The 22,371-nt window shown below is 37.7% G+C and overlaps 1 protein-coding gene across 5 annotated transcripts; it reads right to left on the reverse strand.

The window, feature by feature from the left end:
* Positions 1-243: 243 nt before the first annotated feature.
* Positions 244-22,134, reverse strand: LOC103947676 (helicase protein MOM1). 5 transcript variants are annotated; one of them, XM_048588886.1, is made up of 21 exons: positions 21,937-22,134; positions 21,253-21,486; positions 20,166-20,702; positions 19,439-20,031; positions 17,293-17,377; positions 16,196-16,347; positions 15,296-15,489; positions 15,019-15,149; positions 14,447-14,734; positions 13,731-13,880; positions 11,437-11,685; positions 11,222-11,362; positions 10,781-11,116; positions 9,849-10,022; positions 7,096-8,002; positions 6,741-6,970; positions 6,494-6,598; positions 3,235-5,364; positions 2,411-2,959; positions 2,103-2,328; positions 244-1,277 (listed from the first exon to the last, which is right to left on the reverse strand). In XM_048588886.1, the coding sequence occupies exons 4-21, from the start codon at positions 19,753-19,755 to the stop codon at positions 580-582; spliced, it is 7,062 nt and encodes a 2,353-aa protein (XP_048444843.1). In that variant the 5' UTR covers positions 19,756-20,031; positions 20,166-20,702; positions 21,253-21,486; positions 21,937-22,134; the 3' UTR covers positions 244-579. The 5 variants fall into 5 exon arrangements, with proteins under 5 accessions (XP_048444843.1, XP_048444844.1, XP_048444845.1 ...); XM_048588887.1 differs by lacking the exon at positions 21,253-21,486 and having other exon boundaries at positions 14,456-14,734; XM_048588888.1 differs by lacking the exon at positions 21,253-21,486 and having other exon boundaries at positions 6,741-6,871.
* Between the last annotated feature and the right edge of the window lie 237 nt (positions 22,135-22,371).

The following is a 22,371-nucleotide window of genomic DNA, read 5'->3' on the forward strand; positions in this document are numbered from 1 at the left end:
TTGCCAACATCATCCAAACAATTTCTTTTCTGGAGACGACTTTGATACAGAGACGGATAGATTCAGGACATGGTTTTGGTTATTACACATTTGGGTTTAAGGTTTTGGTTATTTCTCCAAATTTCCCAATACTACATGCATAAATAAAGAGCTCTGCATAAATGACCTAAACCTTAAACCCAAATAGTAATGTTCATTGCAACAGATTAAGTCTTACGAAAAATGAAAGCAAGTAACAAAGGATTTAGGAAATAAGCATGCTAATCAATTAAGGTGAGATGTAAAAAAATGTGATACTGTTGTCGACAACGTTGTACAAACTCATTTGGCCCTTGACACCAATTTACGCTGCAGCGCGAAACAGAGTACGAACAAACTTTGATTTACATTACCATCGTTAGAACACCAGGCATCTCAAGATGTACAGCTATGAACTCCTAGCAGCAAGGACAGCATTACGACACACCTGCCTCTCCTAGGGCATGTCAAAAGTCACAACCCCCGTGCATAATCCAGAGGAGAAAAGAGACATGGTAAAATGAGTTTCTAAAAATATGGGAACTGGTATCTTATAACTGGTTAGTCATCATCTGATAAACAAACTGTGTCAGTGGGTCCACCTATATTTACCGGGTTCACACGAGCACTTCCTGTAACGGAAGGATTAGAAAGGTTCAACGGGTCACGGTTTGGGACCAAATTTGGGAGTGAGGGCGAACTACCTGTTGGACTTGCACCAGACCGAGAGTTCATACTCATAAGCAACCCCAAAGCAGATAAACTACGAAGAGCTGACAGATCCCCTGGACTTTTAGGCTCATGGGCCCTATTATGAGGAACAGATGGCTGTCCAGGGGCTGGAGAACGTGGAATATGAGGAAGTGAGGGAGATGTTGCGGGGGAGTGGCTATGTGACTGTTGATTAGACATGGACGTTGAAGGTCTAAATGGTTGGAGATGTGGAGCTGGGGCACGAATTATACCCCCACCTTGGGAGTTTCCTGTGGAGGAGATGGAACTGATGTGTGGAAGTTTTGCTGGGATGCTTGGAATAGGAGAAGTTGAAAGAGGAACAGTCTGCTGAGGCGGAGCTATATAAAGTGGATTTGTCGCAGGTGAAGATGGGTTGGGTAAGGGGGCAGTTGAAGTCTGCAGGTTAGCTGCCGGAGTGCTGGCCAAGGATGAACCAGCAACTGGAGAATTTCTTTGTATATCATGCATAGATAGCTGAACCAGCTGCTGAACGAAACTGGAATTCACAACACTGGAATTCCCATCTGCCAGATAAATAGGAATAAGGAGCGTAAGAGCAATGACAAAAAAGCACACAATCTGCAAGGATGGGGAAGTCAGAGCCCCTTCCACCAAAAAAATATAAACTTTATACATTTAGAACAAATAGGCAGATTCAGTTTGTCAGAGTAGGCATAGTTTATGCTAAAGGTGGTTTCGTAACCTATCATATTGAAACTATTTATACAGACAAGTTGAATTTTCCCCCTCGTCTCTCTCCCCACCCCAACCTTTTCTTTTCTCTCTATTCTCCCTTGTCTGAGAGTGGATCCTTTTTTACGAATCCTTTAACCTTACTCCTCACTGATTGTTCATTTAACATGCCATTTTTCTTCTTTTTGTTCCTTCCCCTAGTTAAGTATTAATGACGGACCTAGCTTACGTTCAGAACCAAGCTATCCCTGAGTCCAAAATCCTCATCTACTACGGCTTTGCACTCCCACCAAGCAACCCATGGAATCTGAAGCTTGAAGTTTAAAATCTAAAATTCTTACCATCCCTCCTTAATCTCGGAAGGTCCAAACCTTGAGGTTACTCTAGGAAGGTCCAAACCTTAAGGTTACTTCTCAAAGAATAAATTTCACAATCTTTGAAAGTCTAAAGGGGGTGGCTGACTTTTAATTAGGTTCACTTGTAGTCGTCGTGGTTAGATGAAACTGATATATTATGAAATTGAAAATTGAATGAAATAAAATCCAATCAAGATCCTTGATCTTCCACGGAAAATGAAACTACCATCCAAACTACATAATTGGTGCATGAATGATAAAACAGATATCTCAAAAGTTGCAATTCAGAAGTTTTCCTACCTTGCTGCACTCCAGATGCACCTGATGGCCGAAGATCCATGCATTTAGACCGGAAAGCCTCAGCCAAAATCTTATTCATTAAAACTTTGTGGTGTATCGAATCCAATTCCTTCTTTTTAAGGAGAAATTCAGCCTCAACCTCCTGAGATCTAAGTTCATATTTTCGTTGAATTTCAGCAACAGCCTCCTCTATTTCCTTGTCGCAATCACCCTTCAGTCGTAGCTTCTGTTCAAGACAAAAATGACCTCAGCACAAGTTTTTGCTTTGAAGAATAGATAAACAACAATATATTAACTTCAAAACTGACCGCATCTTCATGAGACTTAAGCATATGATCTGTTTGTTTATTCAATCTTTCCAATTCATATTGAAGCGGGTCAGTGTATGAAGGCAGATGTGCTTGAGATCCCCCCTGGGGTGCAGCATTTATAGGAAAACTATTAAATGCAGAAGTAACAGGTGTTGCCCTTGTGTCTGAAAATGACGGTTCAAATTCACCAGTAGAGGATGTGACAGGCCGCAAAACAGTTTGATTTGAAAGATCAGAAATGTTCTTAACAAAATGCATTGAAGCATGAGAAATTTGGTTAGAGGTACGGTCTTCACTAGGTCGAATTTCGACTCCACCAGCTGAAGATAACTCAGGAGCACTATTATCAGGTGTATTATAGGATGGCTGTTGCACTACAGTCTCAATGTCTGGCAATTCACGATTAGACAAATTGGAAGCTACAGTCGGAGCAGATTCGGGTGCTGTATTTTCAACTTGTTGGCAAGGATTCTGCTGTTCACTGGCTTCTGCATCTTCTTGCTCTGCATCAGATGTTTCTACCAGAGTGCCTTTGTCTTGGTATGCCTGGCCAGGTAAGCATTTGTCAGTATGTGAAGGCTAAATCACTCTCTCTCTCTGATTTTATTGGAGAACAAATTTATTATTGGACAATGAATATGAATACCTCCTCCTAACATGAAAAAACCAAGTCAAAACATAATCATATAATAGTGGATCACTTACATGATGTTGTAAATATAAAATTTTCATCGGAAAATTACAAATCTAAGCTTGTCATAATTCTCAAGATAAAACAAGGTGACTACCATATAGATTGACAAATTCCAACAAGCAAATACCTGATCCAGTGTCGCTGAACCACCAGGAACCAAGGCCACAGGATGCACTCCAGGTGAATTTACCAGGGGCATTTCCTGATCAGAGCTTCCATTGGTCACAGTATCAACTCCATTCTGCTGGTAAGCCCCTGGTGCACTATCAGACGCTATAAGATCCACTTCACTGGTTTCTTTTTCAGTGGCTTTTTCACAGATTTGTTCATCAGATGAAGGTGGAACCAGAGAAGCAAGATTCCCTTGCCCATCATCTGAACTGACAGACTGCAGCACTGACAAATCAACCTCTTTATTTGGCATGTGTACTGTCACTTTATGGATTTGTTCTTCAGAGGTAGCTGACACAGGCAGAACATTGTGGAGACCATGACTTGAATTGACAGGCTCATATTCTGTTGATTTTTCAGGGATTTCTTCTTCAGACGAAGGTGGATTCACAGAGACATGATATTCCAGTCTATCACTGCAACTGCCAGTCTCAAGCACTCCTGAATCGACCTCTTTCTCTGGTATGGTTACCATCACTTTATGGCTTTGTCCTTCAGATGGAGGTGGGCTCACAGAAACGTCATGCAAATCATGACTGGAACTGACAGTCTCATGTTCCGTCACTTTTTCAAGCATCTGTCCTCCAGCCAGTAGATCCACATAGACAAGATTCCCTAGTGCATCATTTGAACTGACAGTCTTAAACACTCCTGATTCAACCTCTTTATCTGGCATGGTTCGCTTCCCTACATGGTTTTCTTCCGGTGAAGGTTCCCTCACAGAAACGATGTTTTGCAAGCTATGACTCAAACAGGCAGTCTCCGGCAATCCCAATGGAGCCTCTTTGTCAGGCATGTTTAATGCAGCCCCATCAGAACGCAGATTTGAGGGATGTGGTCGGTGTGGACTATCAGTTGAACAGACTGCTCTGGGCACATCCAGTCTGACCTCCCCATGGTATATGGGTGATGTGTCTGCACTGGGTATCCGTTCTTGAAATGGAAGACTGGAGGTGACAACTTTCTGAAAGCCATCAGTAGAACAGGCAACTTCTGGAACATCCAGCTCCCTATTACCTGCAGCACCTCCATCAGTAATTTGTGCTTTGGCACAAGGATTCACAGATACCACACTCTCTTGAACATCACTTGAACTTTCAGCTTTGTTTTTAGTTTTACCCATGAAATCAGTACATGAAGCTGCCACAGAAGTCATATGTAACGCACCAAGTGGCCTAGCAGGGGTCTCCTCAGTTCTAATGGGGACGGTATGTGCTACAGCTTCAGCAGGAACACTTTGTGGAGTTGGAGATGGTGCTTTAATTCCTCCTGTCCCACTATGCAGAATGCTGTCAAAGTCATGTACTCTAAAAGTGGCAAAATCTTCATGATCTTCACTACTTTGACATTCACTAGTTCTTGAGCATTCCAACCAAGGCTTAAGTGTATTTGAGGGTGATCTATCCAACAATTCAGCACGAGCCCAGGATTGTACTTCCTCTACCCATCGTTTCCCTATCTCCCTCAATTTAATCCTTGCTTCCAAGTGTGAGGCCTCAAGATGCTCAAGACGTAGGTCAAGCTGGTTGTTATTTTCTTCTATATTCTTTTCCAACATCTTAAGCTTATCTGTCCTCATTGATGTACTATTCTGAAAACAAGATCGAACAACAATTGTCTCTGCTTTAAGCTCTCTTTCTAGACGCCCCTTTTCTTCCTCATAAGTTCTCAAAACTTCATTATTATCTTTGCTTTGCTTCTCTATAAGTTTTTTCATCTTCTTCTGGAGCGTTTTCTGAATTTCTTTAATACTTTTTGAGACATCTTCTTGTGCAAAATATTCTTGACTTGGTGGTAAGTCTTTAATGTCTGATTTGACATGCTGCAAGTTAGAATTTATTGGCTGTGAAGCCTTTGCATCTGAATTCTTCAAAACATCTTTACTTGATAAATTAGAAAACTTTGGAGATTCCACAGCCTTAAAAGCCCCTATACTGTGTAAAAATGTTCTTTTCAGACACCGCAACATCGAATAAACATACTCTGCCTCATCCTTTTTGCAATTGAAGTTAAGATGCTGCTTTGCAAGTGCAAGAGATTCTTTGTGGTCAACTTTCTGCTTCAGAAATGAAGCTGCAAGCCAACACTGGAATATAGATATCAGAAAGTCGATTAAAAAATGTTAAAGTAACACCAAGGAACATGCACATGTAACCAAGCACTGATGCACACATAAAAGTAAGGATGTTCCCCAACCTGGCATCACACAGAAAAATAAGGAGAGGTAGTACTTAATATGTGGTCGAAGTTACAGTCATAGTTACAGCTACGGACATTGTGAAGGAAATGCTTGAGAATTGTGGAGTATTGAGTTTAATTGGAAAATCACAAGAAAATACCATGTGGATTTCGAGTTTAGTTGCATGTAACTAAGCTCAATACTTCACAATTCTCCAACACCCCCGTTCTCTTTTGATATTTCCAAACTTCCCCAAATTAACTTAAGAATTGTGGAGTATTAAGCTTAGTTGAAAAATAAAAAAAGAATACCAGATATATGGATTTTAAACACAATTATTTCTTTCAAAAATTAAGCTGTGAGTAACGATAGCATTTTTCTTGACTCAAGAAATTCTTAATATCACCTAATGGGATGAAAACATGAACCAGTTTTGACAATTTAGTGATATTCAAACTACATTGTCTTCATAGAAGTATATCCACCCTTAGTTTACTTTTTACAAGAAACTTAACCTTTCAACCCATAATAATAGTGACATTTCATGGTGGTAAGCAAATCAAGTGCACTGCAGAAGCATCACCATCACTCGAACATGTTTAGGGTAGAATTTGATAAGGTCAAGCTAGGCAGAGTGCAGCACCATCATACAATGCATAATTTATTTGTAAAATTTATTTATTTGTGTATTATCTTTTCTTTTCTAATAAACTGTTATAGTTTCTTCTCAAAAAAATTTATTTGTAAAACTGAACCGAGGATTTATAAAAGTTACCTTATGTCTAGGCAAAGGAAAACAAAATTTATTCTTTCATCAATGAGTCACTATAACATATTCCGTGACAACATATGAACATTTCAGGGTAAAAGGAAAAGCATGAATACCAAGTCTATACTTAAAAAATCATTCACAACCAGTAAGATATATGATTATTGAAGGAAAGTAATATTAAAGAACTTTGCAATTCAACATGCCAACAACAAATAAGAGAAGGTTAGGCTATATAAGTGCATGAAAGAGCAAGGCAATTCTAACCAGAGATATCTGAAATGCCTGCAATATTGTCGCTGGTTCTCTATTAACATGGTGATTACTCATTACATATTCCAGAAACAGTTTGACCATAACCCTGACAGCATCCTGCAGTGAGTAACCCAGATATCATTAAACGAGAGAACCATATTTTCCTGGGGTGTATTAATGGAAATACCAGTTAATAACAGCAGCACATATGAACAAAAACATGAAAGCAAAAGGTTGTAGACAAAAATCAAATCCATACTGAGACTTGTAAGATTCCACATAGTCTTAATATATCTGGCTTCAGAAGTTCATGGAGACTTTTCTGGGCATCACACAATTTTCTTCTCTCCTCAGACTCAAGCGTGTTATGTTCCGGATTATTCACATTATCTGAAGTGGAATCATGAATTTCATCAGTTACTTTATTTGCACAGGCAGTTGACCGGTGAAAAGAATGAAGCAAATTATCTGCTGCAGCCCCAGAAATTCCTGCAAAAGATGTTTTAAGAAACTAGAAATGGGATCCAACAATTCTACAGAACCATGACATTGCATCATAATTCTTGGAGAAATGCCATGACAAAATGAAACAATTCACAATATCAGTCATTTACCTTCCTTGCATCCAGGAACTGATTTCACCTCTGATCCAGGCTTCGGATGGGGTGCATCATCATTACCATTTACCACCTTCCCGCGTTTTTTTACAATTTCTGGTTTCTTCAGTAACTCATCAAAAGGTTGTACTCGTTTCCGATTCCTCTGAGACAAACCAGAACAATATTTCCACTGAGGATGCTTTCCTTCCAACAGTTTTGTCCAAAAACTAAGAGGCTGTCCTTCGCCAGTATATTCATTTTTCATCTCACTAAGCAACGGAACCTCTGAACTGTATGCTCCTCCAGTTTGTTGAACTCTTAAAATCTTAGAGTAATTACATGAGCCACTGTTCTCGCCATGCTGAGGAAGTATGGAGAAGAGCTCCTGGACGACATCTTTCAGAAGTGATTCTTCAGACAAGATATTTCTAGTAGGCGCTGGGGTGTTAAAGCCATGGAACTCGTCTAGTTTATCAAGTTGATAAGGTGCCCCCCATAGAAGCATACTACTGCTCACATTCTGCATGTCACTATCAAGAATCTTCCCTTGTTTTGCACAAACCAGAACTTTCTCCTCCACCGTACAAGTTGAATATAAGCGAAATACTTTTATACGTTCAAACTGGGAATCAAGTGATATCTTTTGCAGGGCTTTTATATCATTGTGTGGAATCCAGTCACTACCAAATATGATGACAGTATCAACTGATGACAGTTTGATGTTGGGGAGACAGGCACGAGCCTCCAGTAAGAACACAAATCTACCAAACTCCTTATTGTTGAACATGTTCATAGCAGCATCCTTCTTAGAACGAAGGACACCACATTCGACGCGTTCATAGGAATTTTCACCATATCTTAGACGCAGGAAATCATCCAAAATATCGCCGAGAGAAAAAGCTTTTCCTGAACCACCAATTGACTGGTAAAAGAAGGGACAAAACCAAAAAGGAAGATGAGAAGAAAGAATAATAAACCAAGAGAAGGATAAAACTAGATCCCTGTCTACAAATAAAACTCCTCAAGGAAAGAGAGACAAATTTATACAAACTTTATATGATTAAAGTGCCCTCAAAATACATCAAGTATCTCAGAAATTTTTGCTGTGTTAGTATTTGCACACTAACGAGTCACAAGAGTTTAATGACAGCAGAACAAAGGACCTACTATAACGCTCTTAACAAAAGAAAAAGAAAAAGATATCTTGTCCATATATCTGTTGTCTATCATTGATTTTTCTGGCCCTTGGATAAATTAAGGAAGCTCAGTAAATTCATACTTTATGGATTGCTTGATATTGCAGGGCTGGTCAGGTTCACATCCTCATTCATCTTTAATACTTTATTTGGAGAGAAAAAGTGCATCTAGAGGCACATGGCAGAGAGAACACATATAATCAAATCCAAATGCGGAAGCCGGAGCCAGTTGCGAGCTAGAGATCATCTACTTATTCTTGGATGGTGGCTTTGAGCTTGTCGCTCAAGCTGTGTGAGGACGGAAATGTTGTTTGCTAGCTGATTTTTTGGGTGGTTTGTTAAGTGAAGTAAAAATAATTATTGAATACTACAGAAGTACAAATTGTTGCTAGCTGATTTTTTGGGTGGTTTCTTAAGCAAAGTAAAAATAATTATTGAACAATGTTCAGGATGTTTTGTTTTGGGCGATCTTTTCTGATTGAAGTGCTGCAGTGGTTTCAAGGGAATAAATATTGTTTCTTATATATATACATATCAATGTTTTAAAAGGTGAAGGCGAAGCCAAGGTGTTTCATGGATTGCCTCACCTAGGCGATAGCCTCGCGGTACCTAAAATTATTATAATACTCATATATTATATATTATACTTTGTAAAACAATCAAGCAATCATGCCAAGCAATCAAATATTTGACTATTATTATTAGTTCTCAAGTTCGCATTGCAAAGTCATAAGAAACTATTAGAAACTAAGTTCACCAAGGCTGCTGAGGCGTTTAGGCTAGTCTATAGCCCACTCCCGCCGGGCAGAGGCGTTTTCTTTATAGCCCCGCCCCAAAAACAGCCTAGGCGAGTCTTAACAACTAGTTTTTTAAAACACAGATAAATATATATATATATATAATTTAGTGTGTGCGTCCGTTTATATATATCATGTGATTTTTCTATAAGAAGCAAACTTTATTTAAGATAAAAACAAAACAAACTGAGTGACCAAGTAGTCTGCTTCTGAGAAAAAACATAAATCACAGTTCTCTTCTTTTTCTTTTTTTAGAAAGCATAAAACACAATTACAAAGCACAGGCTTTCGAATTTGACCAAATAACAGAAAAAGAGATCTCTATAAATTCCAAACCTACAGATGCCCACAAAGAATCCCAAAAGCGCACCTTTCCCATAAGAATACCACCTCCACACCCACAACATTCTCAAAAATCTTCTTATTCTTTGCCACCTACAAACTTGTTGCTTTTCAGATAATAACGCATTACAAGACATCGAAATGGACAACATAAACCTACTTCCTCAATTAACCGAGCCAACAAAGAAAAATCTGCTGGAAAGTGCAACAACAAATGATCCAACCAAAATGCATCATACGCTCAAAAACTCAAAAATAGGAAGCTAATCCTCAATCAACAAATTATCTTATTCCACATGTTTAAAGGATGGGAACAACCTCCCAAAGAAGTCAAGACCAAAACTACCACATTCAATATATATATATAACAAATAATACTAAGATTCTAAGAACAGCAGTTCTAATAAGGATTATATTACCACAAATCACGTACCTGGAACAGGATAAGTACTCTTAAATTTTGATTCTTTATCTCCTTAAGCATCATGTCAAGAAGCTGAAGCTTGCCACTTGCTTTGATCCCTACATCCAAATACTCAACTGCTTGAAGGTCTTTAGTAAGCAAGGCTTGTAAGGGTGGGTGCACAATGTAGGGGTGATCACAGCACTGTCAACAAATGCCATACAAGCGACTTAATTAGAAACTAGTAGGGTGGTGGAGGATGGAGAAGAAAATATGCAAACCATAGGAAAGTCACTTGCTTTGAATACCCATTGCACAAAGCACAAGGAAAGTCAAACTTCATACAAATGCAAATAATATCTTCCTTTGTTTTAAGTTATCAAGCACAAATTAAAAATAAAAAACAACAATAATTATAAGAAAACAAAATCCAACGAACTTAATAGAAGAGAAAGTTGAAACTAACAAATGAAAACATGTCATTACAGATCTTTTCTAATTCCAATATGTGTATGATGTGATATGTATACGATATACAAACAACTTGAATTATAAATCACTAAATTAAATGAAACTAAAATTACTAAATTTCCATAAGATAACTATATTAGTAGTGTTAACTTTTTAAAGGTGCAAAAACCACATCTTTTATATTACCCAAACAGAATCAACATAATGAAGGGATAACTCAATAATATAATATAATAAATATATATATGTATGTATGTATGTATGTATATATATATGTATGTATGTATGTATGTACAACAAGGACCATATCCACGCCAACATAGTAAAGATAGAAACATCAAAATGAGATGATGGGATGGTGTTATCAAACCAAATAAAAAGTATGACAATCTATGACAACATGGAATTCAAAAGTTACAGTAGATGATGAAAAGACACAGAAGTCATGCAATGATTAACCATCATACTAGAGAAAAGTGCAACCAGCCAACCTTCCGAGCAGCTAGAGTTGCATCATAGAGTGCTTTTTTTGATAAAGTTATATCTGCTCCAACGCGATCGTTCTTTGCCAATGAGAGAACTAATGTGGAGTTTGACAGTAAATTTTCACAGTACTGCTCTAGCTGGACAGTTGATATCTGTACAGGAACCCAATACTCCCTAAACCTGGGAGAGTCAGGTTCGCATCCATGAGAAATATACCTTGAAAGCCTGTCCTTTAATTTAACAATAATATCACTGCAACTGCTTAGGAAGTGATCACCAGTTTGTGAATTGCTTTCAGAATCAAGGAGACACAACAAACAGAGGTACTCAGCACTGCTCTCCTGCAATATTTAGCCTTGCATAAGCCAGCCAGTAGAAAGCAATCTCCACCACCACCCAAAAAATAAAAAGAAAAATACTAACATAGAGGACAATAAAATACAAACCTTAAGTACTCCACTGACCAGGAGAAGCCACTTACGGGTACGTAGCATCTTCATCTGCACCAACTGTGTAGAGATTGTAGGGTGGTGGCACGCATCAATTATGATAGTTTCCCATCGTATGTGTTCGAATACATTTTTATCCTGCACAATAAAAAGACAGTTTAACAACTAAGTCACTATTGTCTAAGGGATCCTACAATCAGCGAAAAAGATACCTCAATAATAGCCTCCGGTGAGGTAACAAGTACTTGAAAAATGCCACCAGCCTCATCAAACTCTATTGACCTAATACTTCTCCGTAAATCTTTATTTCCACTGTAAACCACAACATTCATAGATGGTGCCAAACGGGAGAACTCATTCTCCCAATAACAAAGTGTAGACGGAGTTGAGATGATCAGAAAAGGCCGATAGGCATCAGACTGCAAAGATCGAATAAATGCAATCACCTTCGCAATTCGTTCCTGCAAAAACACAATTTTTAATAAGAAGTTCACAACTTCATAAAACATTACCAGGTCTAGATTTAGTCTAAAAACTAGATGTTTTCTCTTTAATTCCCATTAAGCACCAGCTTGCTGCTAATAGACGAGCGTAAACAAGATAGTAAATCATTCTAAAGTCCCTAATCAAACCCTTTTCAGTTAAAAGAACAATAACATATTTCAGAGTAGGAAAATTAAAATGTAAACCTGTTTACCGTAATCATATGTCAGAAAATTATGTGAAAATCCTTCTCTTTCTATACCCAACCCTTTCCTATAATTTGGAAGGTTTAGAGTACCTCTTAATGTAAAAATACTTTAACAGTTGTTCACGGTAGCTGATACAAGTGACTTGATTCAGAGAACTGAAGTGTCTTCTTCTCCCATGGTGTAATGGAGGGAGTGAATGTGCTGATCATCTATTCCTCCAATGACCAATTGCATAGTTCTTGTTGGTGAGAAACACAAGGCTTTTGGTGGGGGGAAGAAGGCAAAAGCTTTAGGAAGTTGAAGTGTGCTAACAGTGCCGTAGGTGATTTGTATGGAAAGAAACAAAAATGAGTTTTGAAAACTATAGTAGGGAGGTGGTTGAGATTTTATGTACCAGAGTGGTTTCACCTGACTTTTGGAATATCCCCTTATCCTTAATTTTAGCATATTGGAAAGCCGTTTTAATTATTTAGAGATGTAAAATACGCCGTGCTAGCACAAGCATGACACCAACCCAACACAAATAAAACAGGCTCGACACAATTGTTAAAGAGTCCTAGAGAGTTATTAAGAGTAATGTTATTCATACCATGTTTTTGTACCACATTTCTATACCACCTTAGGTGGCATCTGATGTGGACAGCCACATCATTTGAAAAATTTGCAAAACCCAAGGAAAGGAAGGAGAAAGACTCCTCATATACCACAATCATCATTTAATTAATTAGTTTTTCTTAATTATTAGTTTATTAAATAATGAACTAAATTTAAAAATCTGATTAATTCAAATGATGTGGCTGTCCGCATCAAATGCAACCTAAGGTGGTATGAAAATGTGGTACAAAAACATGGTATGAATAGCATTACTCAGTTATTAAACACATTTTTCTCTTTGATCAATAATATTGTTCTATTTTCATTTATGATTTGATGAAGTGGACATCTTTCTGTTGTACTTTTAAGCGCAAGAGGAAGCAAATTCTAACAAAAGTACCAAATATCAACGTCATAGGTGAAAGCGAGAAGTAAACAATCTCAAAATAAGAACACAAGGGATTAATGTGGTTCAGTGTACAGCCTACATCCACGGCAAAGCACGGCGAGGAATTTCACTAAACAATGAGAGATTACAAAAGAGTTTAAACTCTCACAACCCAAATCCCACAAATTATAAACCCTAAACCAAACGAGTAGAGAACCCAAAACAAAAGGAGGAGATTCTCCCAAATTGTTCTCGAACTCTTAAACTCACAAATTGACTCTCACCAAATTGCAAAACAAATAAGCCTTGAATTTGCCACACACTCATGACTCCAAACAGTGACCTCCACCAAAAACCCAATGAGAGAAAACTCTCCAAGCTAATGTTGAGGCACACCAAATAAACTAACTCTAAGGTCCCGACTCCCATTTATAGTGCATAGGACTTGGGTTACAATGAGAATCCTAATCCTAATTGGAAGTAAATCCAAATCCTAATTAAATAGGTAATTAACAAAATCTCTCCACCAAACAAGTAAGCCAACCAAGACGTCAAATCCAAACCCAAATAGGCCACCAAAACGAAATAGGTAACGCAAGCCTAATTTCTGCATCATCCTAATTTTGAGACGTAAATCACAACACTTTCCACCACTGTGGTCCTCTATTTTGCTTAACAGTAAAATTTGTTTCTCAAGAAAGCAAACAAGTAGAACAGATCAACTGTATGTGAATATATATATGAACATCGAATCATAAACCCCACGTGAAGATAATGTTAATGGTGAACCAAAATGTTATCTAAACAGCTGTCTAAAGTAAACTAAGCTTACCTTATCATCAACAACAACAGCATTCTCACCCTTGTGCCACAGCTCACGTAGCTTGTTAATGTTCTCTAGACATGAATTATCAAATCTGGATGAATCTCCAGCTAGCAGTTCGGATAAATTCACTGTTAAACACTTTTTGCTTTCAAGTATCTGCAGATAATGCTAGCATTAGCAACAGAAGAATCGTATAGTCATAAGCATACTCATATGAACAAAATGCAGACTCAAAAAGTTCCCTTCAAGGATAATCAATTTTATAAAAGACAAAAGTACTCTATATACTCAAAATCTTAAATGACAGTGAACAAGCAGAAAACACATGAAATCAAGACAGCCCACCCTTGAACTTTGAAAACACATAGCATCCTTTAAAGCGCACACAGAGAGGACAGATCGTTATCCATTATAATCAATCACAGAGAAGCCTTTTGTACTCGAAGAAAAATGATAAAGAACCCCTCCACCAATCAAAGAAGGAAACGAAATATCTTACACTTCAAATTTTGGAGATTCCATTATCGGTTTCAACCATGCTTAAGACCAGACGACCAGTAAGTTCCTTCTCACTTCCCAATTCCAAATTAATTCAAAACAAATAAGATAGATTTAGAGCTCATTGGTAAACAAGTAAAACGTGGAGGAAACTGACACCTTCAACATACTAATCCAAACAGAAATGCATTTAAATCTAGAACCAGGTTTCATATAATTCATGCCTTTGGCACCTTATCCGTTTCAGAGGACTTCTTCACCCTCTGCCGGCGCCTTTCATAATCTCTTATAAGGCCCTGACCCTCAGGTGAATCAAAGGATGCAGCATTCTCTAACTCCCAAGTAGCATCATCATAATCAAGACCGTGCCATTTCACAAGCCATTCATACTGACAAAATAAGTTATCACCAATATGTTCCCCAAGATAGTTTTCACGCTGCTTAGGAGACATTAATGATCTCCTTTGTAGCAGCCGATGTGGAACTGTCCACTCTTTCCTCCACCTTGTGACCTGAAGAACATTAATTAACAAAAAGAAACTGCTTAATATAAGAAGAATTATTTATCTTAGAACTCCCCAACAGCAGCTGGTGTGTAATGGTCACTTTTGACTTAAGGTTAAGGGTAAAGAAAAATCATCTAACAAAGCTATAGTGTATGATCTGAATTCTGAAGAAAAAGAAATTTGAATCCATGCAAAGGCATCTCAATCCCATGGTGTTTCACATTTTCCATTGATAGACATAACAAGTATAACAGAACACGTCCACCAAAACAGAAGTTGAAAAAACGGACCTGGTTATTTCGGTTGAACATTGCCACAAGGGTAGGAGCTTCAAGAAGAACTGTACTTCTTGGTACCCATTGGTTGTGAATATGAGCAAGACCTTTGTATTTAACAAAGAACTCCTCCCTCTTTTGCAATCCTACAGGTCAACCAGGAAAAACAAAGGACCAGATATTTGTTATTAAGAATAGTCATCATACATATAACGATCAGCAACACAAAATAAAAACTTAAGAAAATAATCCAAAACACAGATGAAGCTTAAGTCTCATAATTTCTGCATACCATCAACATCAGATACCTCTACTTCTCTAGCATCCCAGATTGACTCTATTCCCTCTGACAGCGAATATATACCAGATTCTAACTTTTTTCTAACACACATGGGACAGTACCAAAGTCCAAGAGAAACATCATCTATAGGAGGATCTAGACAAGAAAGATGGTAGCTTGTCCTGCATCCTCTTCCATTACAGCACCTGAAATTGAATACAAATTCTAAGAACAAAAAACACATTATAGAAGCAAATGCCAATGAAGCTTATAGAAAAAAAGTTCCATATTGTTGTGTTCATTTATGTGCAAGTACAACCACATACAAAGTACAACCATTACATATGCCTCATTCTAAAAAGGCACAGTGTCAGCAAACGTGAAGGACTTTAGGCCAGCTAGTCCGGTGTCCAGCAAACATAATGGACTTTAGGCAGGTTAGTCAGGTGTCCAGCTTTACAAAAAATTATTGTAAAAATATTGGCCTCATGATTAGGAAAAGTGCTGAGTGATACAATCTCGTGCGCTTAAGGTGGGCTTCAGTGAAAGAGAGGCAGATTTTGGATGCTGTACGAGTGAAGAGGTTGAAGATGTGGAAAAAACGAAAGTAGGGTGCGTCAAAAAGCTCCATCAGAAAGGCCTTCCACTGCATGTTATAGAGTCATAGACCAATTGATGTAGTAACTTTAGTGGGGTGATTGGTCTTACTAACTTCGATTATGTGCCTTTTTGGCTCTATTTGTATCTGGATGAAGGTTGGTGCCTTCTCCCCAGATTCTTTGCACTTTATAATCAGTTTTCAGACTTAATAATTATCGTTTCTCCTAAATGAAAGGAAAAAATAGATTTTCCATATCATTTAATACTAAAGACACTTGCAATAATCAAAATGTCACAAAAAAGGTTACCCACAAGAGCTTCCCACCAAGAGAACAGATGAGGCATGTATTTTGGTCACCATTTGTTTGAAATTCTACAGAAAAGTCCTTTTGCTGCATGCCATTAAGCTTTTCAGGAACATATGTCGCACTATCAGCTATGAGTTCTCCTCTATACGGATGCACCTTTTGAGAGAAATGAAAAAGAAAAAAACCACTACAAGATCAACAGCTGATATAACAAACATAAAATGAAACTAAAACCATAAGGTTTTAAGCTAGGTAATGTGCGCTAACTAGAAATTTGACAAGCAAAAGTAATTTGGGGGATCAAAATCAAATAACCAACTAACAGACACTATTATTCACATCCCCCAAACATTATTAATGATCCAAGCAAAATAACATAAACAGTAAAACAGCGAAAAAATTTATAAGTACAATCTCCACAGCATAACGGACATGATCCCATAAAATGTTCCATTTCAACGATCTGAAGACAATATCCGTAGGAAAAATAAAAATAATGACATACAAACAAGTCATTAGGAACATAAGAAATTTTTTTTTTTTTTTTTATAACAAAATAAACTAGAAGTATTTCAGACTCAACTCCTCAAAATTTCCCCTTCAAATTTCTACAAGGTTACTACTGTCAAAACCGTCATTAACAATAACTAATTTCCTTAACACCAAAAGATGAATTCCAAGTCGGCTTCATAATTCATTGTCCTCTACTAACTTACAATGTTTGTATAACAGCAAAACTAATTGCTATATCCAATATAATGTTCCTTTTGACATCGTAGCCACATTTAATTAACTATTATAATCACATCAGCTCTGCATGCAGCAAGAGATAAGAGATCCTCTACAAACCATATCAAAAAAATGACACCAAACATGGAAACACCTCCCCACGAAATGAAACGAGACACATCACCAGAAAGAAGAGAGAGATTAAAGCGAACCACAGTACAACTACCATAATATAAGCACTGGAAACCAAGAAAAAAATGTGGCAGGCCATAAAGAGAAATATGTTCATTCTCTGAGAGAAACAAACTCAAATAAGATGGAACTCAACAATGGATTTTGAAAGCAGTAAAAGAGCAAGAAGGTTGCGCCAACCTCAGTTGCTGATGTACTATATAACTCCTGATTTAATTTTGTGCTGCAAGAGTAAATCTCCAGCTTCGTTGGATCATTTTCCACCCTGAAAATATCACATGAGATACAGTCACACTTTCAAAATCAGAATGTTATAAGAGTACCATGATTGCTCAACATTTACAAAATCTAAGACAATAGCTCATGAGATACAGTCAAAACTTTCAAAATCAGAATGTTATAAGAGTACCATGATTGCTCAACATTTACAAAATCTAAGACAATAGCTAAGTATATATACTCATAAAAATATCACACCATGTAAAAATGGTTCTGTGATCAGCCTGTGTTTAAAAGATGAGATTCCATTTCAGTTGACCCTTATAACCAGTAGCCAACAGCAATTCGTTGCAAAGTACCATCAAGTGGGGATTAAGGAAAATGAAGTTACATTTAGTAAAAAAGTATAACCTCGAAACTTCAATCAGCAGTAATGTAGGAGACAGCAATAAATCAAGGGACACAAGAAGCGATCTTGACAGATAAACCCAAACAAATTAAGACACCGCACTCATTCTCACGTCCAAACACCTTAGTTGCCCTTTCAGGCAGCCACAAAGAGGGGAGAAAAATAAGTGGAAATTTTTCTGTCTGCACAGCTCCTGCCTATAGTGCAAGAATCACCTAGCCCACAATAAATGTATCCCCAGGTAAAAAATTTATAAAATATATAATATTCAAACGGAAGTCAGATTCAACTCAAGTTTAACCAATGGTTCAAAGACATTCTAAAAGGGGAATGTGATTCGCCACTCCTTGCATTAGCTTTATAGTTGATACGTACTCACGAGCCAATTCTTTACTGCAATTAATTTAGATAGAAAACTGAATTTGTTTGCGGTTGGTTTCCATCTGTAATTTGGCCAGTATAACATGATAGAACTTTAGTTCCTTTACAGATTTCAGACAAGAGTTTACAAGGAACACTTATGCGGACAATGACATACACAACAGTGTCCAAAATACTCCAGATCTCTGCCTTTATTATTGTCCTGAGTCTCCTGATTCTCACTGAGTCTCTTTCTTAGTACCTTTTTCCTTAGCTTTCTCGGAAGAGGATCAACTAATGCTTCAAACCCATTATTATCATCACAGCAGCTAAAAGTATTGCCACACTTGTGGGTTTACTCCTCTTTACCAATTATTTTTACCTAACTTGTCTTCCATCCAATTTTAGAAGTAAACAAACTATAGGAAGGAACCCAAAGAGATACAAACAATAGGAGGAGCTTGCTTTCCATGCTTTTATATTCTGAAAAGAGACATTTTACAAACAGGGGACAAGGAGTCTACTTCCATACCAAGTCAAAATAACACATTTTACATCATTTGTCAGAGCTTTTGGTCTCCTTTATCTTTTTTCTTTCTTCCCAAACAAATTTTTTAAAGCAAACCCAGAAAGAAAGATGGCAAAAAGAAGACCCAATTCTCTGATCTTAGACCATGAACAGAACAACTTGAGAGGGATTCAAGATTACCCAAAATCTCGCAAGGGGAGGAAACAAACCATAAACTTTAACCAGTTTTGTAGCAAATACTGAAAGCAAAAAACAGTGTAGCAAGAGATATTCTCTCTATAAAATGTGTGCTATCTCTCTCTTAAATCTTTCTTAAGAATCTTATATTCCTGCAATATGTCTGGGAAATTAGGAATGTGAGGCCTTTGAAAGAGAGGAACGGTGAAGTCTGATGAGCTCAAGTGTTAATGAGCTCTTTTTGTCAAAATATTGAGAGTTTTACTCAAACTCCACTTTATTATGCAAGTTATAAATTCAACAGCAACCAAACAATATTTTAACACTGTTAGTTGTTGTAGTTGTTTCATGATTACACTTTACCTGTTAGTTGACTCCTTTCTAGAGGAGGATATGTGCAACCATATCTAAACTTGAAGTAGCTGGGATGTAAATTCCAGAAATACAGATTCTAAAGTGGAAAGATGGTAAGTGTAATAAATGTGAAAGGGTGTTTTAATACTCTGGGCCTCCAAGTAAATCAGTGGACTAACACAGACTAAATTAATTCAATGGCCAGTAGATATAATTTCTTTTGGAAACCAGCACCAACAGATAAGAAGAAAATACGATTATTTTGTGCAAAGGAATACCTTTGTCGTTTCAAACATGCACCGCAAGTTCCAACAGAAGCATCCGTTGTGGACCCAGATGGCAATGAGGAGACAGCATCAGCAATCAAGGTGCAGACATCTTTACTTCCATTAACTGCAGAAGAATCAGAACCCTCATCCTTCATGTTCCTTTTTCTCTTTGAGAGTGTAACACAATGACCCGTTTTCAAGCTCATGTGGAGATCATCTATACTTCCATTGACTGTAGGACCTATCAACTCTGGCATCTTCAATTGTTCCTCACCAGGGCAATACACACGTACCCTTGCAGGTGCATCACTGATCTCTTTCGTCATGGCATTATAGGACTGATGCCAGTGGTTGTTGACCACAAATTTCTAAGCCATCGCCATTTCCAAACTCAGAAGCTTCCTCCATGCAGCTAGGCCTTGGGCTTGAGTGGGACAAGCCCCCTCCCTGATTATCTTCCACTGTTTCATTTGAAAATTTATTTACAGTGGAATCAGATTCCACTGCTTCAATGCCTTTACCAAGCCCATCAACCGTGCCTCGACAATCATTGCCGCCTCCCTCAGAAACTTTATTCTGCCTGCTCTGCTCCTCGCTATGTCCTAATATTCAAGAAGAAAAGAATGAGCAATGTATTGAATAATCAATACTACCGTTTAAAACACAAACAACAACGAAAAAGAAAACATGAACAATAAATTAATCACTCTTGGGAGAAAAGCCAAAACTCAGTTACCTTGTGCTCTAAGCTTCTTTCTTTGTTTCATGAAAAATGCCTTATAAGCTTGAGCATTTCTTATTTTGTTCTTCACACAGCCAGATCCTACACTTTTGCTAACTTCTCGAGTTGCCTCTGTCAATTCTTTTACATTCTTCTCTTTTTGTTCCCTTTTCCGCTTCATCAATGATGAACCTGAGCTTTTCTCTGAATTTTTAGACCCAGAAGAATTTGATGAGTGATTCTTGACTCTATCAGAAATCCTCGGTGGAGTTGGAGTCAACTTCTTCTCAAATCTCTCGGATTTCCTCTTGAATGGAGGAGTTTCAGAAATTTTTTTATCGAGTCTTTCAGACTTCCTAGTAATAGAAGGGCCCAAAGTTATGTTTTTCTTCAACGATGTTTCTCTAGCAGACCTCCTTAATCCAGATGTATCCGATGCTCCAGAACCTGAAGTACTTGATCCTTTACTACTGATTTGCCTCCCTTTTGACTTACTATCCTCATCATCCTTCATTTTCCGACTAGATCGTGTATCATGTGCCATAATTATACCTGTATATCAATGGAAAAATGTCCAGATATTTTTGAGTGAGGACATCTGTAAAGCACAATAGTGTGACATCAAACAGGAATATCTAACATCTACACCATCAAACAGTATTTTAGGTTAGAGTATATTAATACTTACTGAACATATAAACACCACTAGAAGTTCCTCTTTATTGGTGAGAAACACAATTTAATAAAAAAAGTGAGAGACTAATCGACGGATAGTAAGCCAAAAGAAAACAATAGATACTTTGAACCTCATTGGATAACCTTAGACAACCTGAAAGGCCTACATTATCACAATTATAACTTCGAATTGACGCATGTCCTAACAAAGTATTTCTTGAACCCTGAATATTTGGAAAAGCACTACTTTAAATGTCGGAGACTTCTAAAATGCTGATAAAATATGTACCATAACTGCAAAAATGTGAGCGCTTCATCTCTTCTTCCATCTCCTCTCATAAACCCTAAATGGCCTAACCAGTGATATCATCAAACCAGCCTCCCCACCAGTTTCTATATCAACCACTCAGTGTACTATTGCAATTACCTAACAGGCAATGATGGTATTCTCTCTGCGGCAATGTCAATCAGTTCAGATTCCAGAGGAGAAGGTACAGCACTTTGCCATTCCCTTAAGCTAGGCAACACACAAAGCTATCAATGCGCCTTGACCCGAAATAGAAAGCACTCCAGAAAGGCTGATCACAGCTGCTAAAGCAAAAGCACGCACGCCACTATGCCAGTCCCTTAAGCTAGGCAATACATAAAGCTGACAATGCACCTTGAACCAAAATAAAAACACTTCAAAAAGGATAATCACAGCTACTTAAGCAAAAGCATGCATTCGCCTGACGTGTGACCGTATGTTCATACCCAAATCACACCAATCTCATGTGTGAACTAAGCACCTTAATCCCAACTCGCTCTAGCCTATCGCTTACCAAACAACAGCTAATATAAGAGGTCAAATTCAAAAGAAGCAGATTCAGATCCTAATAGTACAATGCCATAGCTCATGACCCTATAAACGCATATCTCCTGCCACAAACTACACCAACCCAGAAATTCCCCACCTTTAACACCTTGATTTTTCATATCAAACCATATAATCCAAACCAAAACCCCAAACCCTAACAAGAACAATTTCAGTTCCAATTTCAATCCAAAACTAGTACACAATTAAGCAAAATTTCCACAAAAATTAGAACAATATCGAGAGATTTTGACTGACCTGCATGAAAATCTTAGGCCATAAATTTTTTTGTCCTAGGATGATCAGAGAATGCTAGGGCTTTTACTTCAGTCCTCGCACGGAAATCATGGCCCGCGAGAAATTTTCGGAGGAAAATGAGGGACGCAAAGGGCAGGAGAAATGCTGAGGCGTGAAGCTTTTGAGATTCTATTGCTACAGTGTGATGTTGCGTGCTGCTGCATTGTGGGGGATGAAAACGTCATTTGAAATCTTTTCGTTTATGACCATTTTGCCCTTGAGAAGTAGATATGACATTCATATAGTATTTTCCATGTTCGTATCATTTTCACAACATACCCGATGCCTTAACGGGTTATGTCGTTTAACACCTATTAAAGTAAACAGGTAATATGACCAGACTCCAAATCGAACTGTTAATATTATCAGGTATTATAATCTAATATGTTATCCGTT

The sequence above is a fragment of a genome, unplaced genomic scaffold (genome assembly GCF_019419815.1).
Source record: "Pyrus x bretschneideri cultivar Hongxiangsu unplaced genomic scaffold, Pyrus_bretschneideri_v1 Contig29, whole genome shotgun sequence".
Taxonomy (NCBI): domain Eukaryota; kingdom Viridiplantae; phylum Streptophyta; class Magnoliopsida; order Rosales; family Rosaceae; genus Pyrus; species Pyrus x bretschneideri.